This window comes from Pinus tabuliformis, chromosome 2_2 (genome assembly GCF_031772625.1).
Source record: "Pinus tabuliformis cultivar Carrire ecotype Pingquan chromosome 2_2, CPIR1, whole genome shotgun sequence".
Classification (NCBI taxonomy): domain Eukaryota; kingdom Viridiplantae; phylum Streptophyta; class Pinopsida; order Pinales; family Pinaceae; genus Pinus; species Pinus tabuliformis.
Window position 1 is genome coordinate 920229585 of NC_142300.1, and position 3602 is coordinate 920233186.

Below are 3602 nucleotides of genomic sequence, written 5' to 3' on the forward strand. Positions count from 1 at the left end.
CCTGACATATATATTTCTTTCCGAAAAATAAAGAATTCTCATAAAAAAAGAAAAATTATACAACAATTCAAGACAAAATTCATCCATCATTAAAAAAAAAAAACATATATATAATAAACGTAAATTTAAAATTCATCAATAACCAATGTGTGCACCCCAACCATTATGCAAATTAAACTTTCTTTATATCATTAATCAATATAACACCGTACTTCAATCCCATACGATGAACAGAAGTTGCAACCAGAATTTATTCTGAACCGAGTTTTTCAATGACATGGAGCTTTCACATTCATGCGAACAACACAGCTCTGTTCAGCTTTTTCAGATACCAACTGGCCTACCTAATTAGTTTAACTAAGTAAATTCGATTACTTCAAAACAAATTGGGTTCTGCCGTACCTTGTGATAGAAAATGATCCTGCGGGGCAGGGCAAGGCAATGACAGGTATATTATTATTTAAACTTGAGTCAGTCTGAATGCATGAGGACCAGCGCTGTGAGAACATCTTCACTCTGTCTGCCAAACACCCTGATGCATGCCTCCCTTGCATTCTCTGATGCACATCGTGCATTGACTGCTTCGTTTTCATCCGCCATCCAGCGCCGGTAATATTTTAACTGCCCTGCTGCCATGCCCAGGTTTCGTAAGTCGCCGGGCACAGTGCTTTGAATAGCCTCCATAAGTTTCTCACCAGAAGGAAAGAAGTCGTTCAACATGGTGGATAGGAGGTATACAGACGAAAAAGAAGCACGAATCCAGAGCTTCTCTTCTTCCGTTTTTAACAAATGGGAACTTCTGATGATCTCCTCTGCCTCTTGAAAAAGCATTGCAAATTCTGCGTGTTCCCAAAGATTCATATCGGGTCGCTGTTGTTTAGACCTTTCAGCAATCAATTCCTTTGCTTTTTCATTCCATTGTTCAAACCTTACCATAATTATAGGGTTCAGGGATTTCTTGAAAGAGTGCTCTAAGATACATCTCCTACACTTGCACTTGAAACCCCAGTTCTTGCACTGGGCTTGGCGCTGCGACAGGGGAACGAGGGCATCAAAGTAAGGAACAGTGATCTCTTCTCCTCTCCCGATGGGCTTGGAAGCATGTATAAACATGGCGTTTCCGACTAGCAGCCAGCTCGAGTTCGGAAAGCAGGAATGGTTAATGAGGGACGGCAGCAGCCAGAGTCCGCTACTTTCTCGTTCTCGCAGACCCCGTCCCGCTTCCTTTGTTTTCGATTTTGAAACAAACGTCCCTACTCCTTCACTGAATGAGTTCAGTCTTACAATATCCCGAATACGGTTAACGTCCACCTGCAAAATTTCATTTTCTCCTTGTTGGCCGTACGTCTTAAACAGATCTATGGCAGGAACATGAAGGCTGCTGCGCGTAGAGGAATCGAATAAACTATAAAGTTGGCGGAGCAATCTCTGCGATTTCCTGGCAGCACAGACTACCGCGGCCACGAGATCTTCTTGAGACGCAGTATTGACTTTACGCCTGTTGTCCACATGAAACATGGCGGGAGAGGCACTCTCATAAGCAACTGCCACAGCGTTGCTTACCAGCAACAGCTGCCCGGTCCTTGTTTCTTGGGTGGTGTAGAGTCCTCGGCCGCGGCTGTCTTCGGTCATCCTGATCTCCAGAGAACCAACGAAATCGGCCAGTGTCAGTGGAGAAGATGCGCGTCCGAGCAGGTAGTCCGAAATGTCATACTTGCCATTCAGGCTCTGGGCGTACAGAGTTTTGGCCCTGTGAAAGGCGTCTTGTATTTCCTTCTGCGCGGGGCTGGCCTTGGCAACTTTCGCCAAGCATTTGCATCCCGCTGCATACTGCCTGAGACCAATCAGAGCGCGCCCTTTCCTGGAGAGCGCTTTGAGATTGCTGGAATCGATGAGAAGGGCCCTGTTGGAATCCTCCAGCGCCAGCTCAAATTCCTTCACCTGAAGCCTTGTCTCCGCCCGGTTGGAATATGCGTGGAGGAGGCAGGTATTGATACTATTATTGTCATTAGAGGACTTCTCGAGCCGAAGCAGAGCGGCGTCGATGCATTTCGTGTAATTCTCGGTTGCTGCGTCCCACTTTTGTTCTCTGAAGCATCTGTTGCCCTTTTTTCTCAGCTCCTCCACATCCACAAGAAGCTCCTTCCGCTTCCCTTCATCAATTGCAAACTTGAAAACGTTGGCGGGGTTGTCGACGCGGATGAGAAGGCCACAGTCACTGGCGAACTTGAAATAGGGCTCCTTGACGGCTACCTTGGCACCTCTGGGGTAAAGCCTCTTGATGTCCTCCCGAGTGGTAGCAGCGTTGTATATTGCCAGCCTGACGGCGAGGCCGTTATCGTCCTCAAGCAAGGTCATGATACCGCATAACCTGTTGGCATCCGCGCACAACGTCCCATAAACAACCCGGCCGAGGTGAACTTCCCCGACCTTCAACTCGTTGAAGGAAATGGGGTTCAGCCTTTCCAGCGGAACCGAGCAAGCCGCGCCACCACTGCCACTAGGGTCCGAGAAAGGCGATCGTATCTCAAAAGAGAAGCTTTCTGTTGAGGTCTCCCGGTGACGGAAGAAGTCATCGTGGAATTGGAGGAGGGTTCGCTTATCGAATCTTACCGATGCGTCATGGACGAGGGCGTGCTTCCTGAAGAAGGTTTCCATTAAGAAATGCAGGCCCTCCATCCTTCTAGCTTTTCCCTCCAGCTCTCGATTCTAAATTCTTCTGCTGTTAACTACGACTTCTAATACGTTCTCCTTAACATTGCAGATTTCTTATGTGCCAAATGTATATTTAAATACAGGAGGCCTGGTATCACATTTAACTAAAGCGAAACCCTTCACACCAGTGATGTATTGATCCAGTCTTTCACAAGAAACCTAGTTCCTTCCGTCCTACTTTCAGTCGAAAGATACTTCCTTTTTTTCTCTTTCCCATCCTTCATTGTGACAAAAGCAAATTTGAAATCCCATTCTTCATTGTGACAAAAGCTATTTTGAGAACGGAAGAGAACGTATGAGTGATGGGCGTACCCAACAGTATTTGATAATGATTTTTGACGCTTTTTTGGTATATATATATATATATATATAAGGTAAATAAGTCTAATAATTTTTTACAAATTTATGATATTTTAATAATAATTTTTCTATAAAAATATATTTATTTATATGTATTGAGGAAAATAATTATTTTAAATTAATTATAATTATTTTTTTAATTTTAAAATAAGTTAAATCGTTAATTTTTTAATAAGTTAATATTTTTATTATTAACCAATTTTTATTGTGAAAAGAGTATTTTAAAACTAAATAAATACTCTTTTACAATTAAATAAATAGTTGCGACTGAAAAGCATATATATATATATATATATATATATATATATATATATATATAATATTTTTTAATTAAATAAATTTTTATTTTAAACTTCACTTTATAAAATTTGAATACAAAAATTGATGAAAATAAATTTCACATAAATCTAAAAATACACTTTCAGACATGTAGCTAAGTTTAGGTTTCATAGGACTTCCTAAATATAAAAATTAATGAAAACCTAACGCAAAACGACACAAAACAATGGGGCTTCATTTAGAACTTT

At 41.7% G+C, this 3602-nt stretch overlaps 1 protein-coding gene across 1 annotated transcript; it reads right to left on the reverse strand.

Annotated features, from left to right (window-relative positions):
* Nucleotides 1–227: 227 nt before the first annotated feature.
* On the reverse strand, nt 228–2774 carry LOC149196054 (methyltransferase FGSG_00040-like). Its single transcript, XM_089409040.1, has one exon. The coding sequence runs from the start codon at nt 2677–2679 to the stop codon at nt 472–474; it is 2208 nt and encodes a 735-aa protein (XP_089265166.1). The 5' UTR covers nt 2680–2774; the 3' UTR covers nt 228–471.
* Nucleotides 2775–3602: the final 828 nt, after the last annotated feature.

Coding starts and splice junctions, on each gene's coding strand:
- LOC149196054 (XM_089409040.1), bottom strand. CDS start 2,679: ATGGAGGGCCTGCATTTCTTAATGGAAACCTTCTTCAGGAAGCACGCC.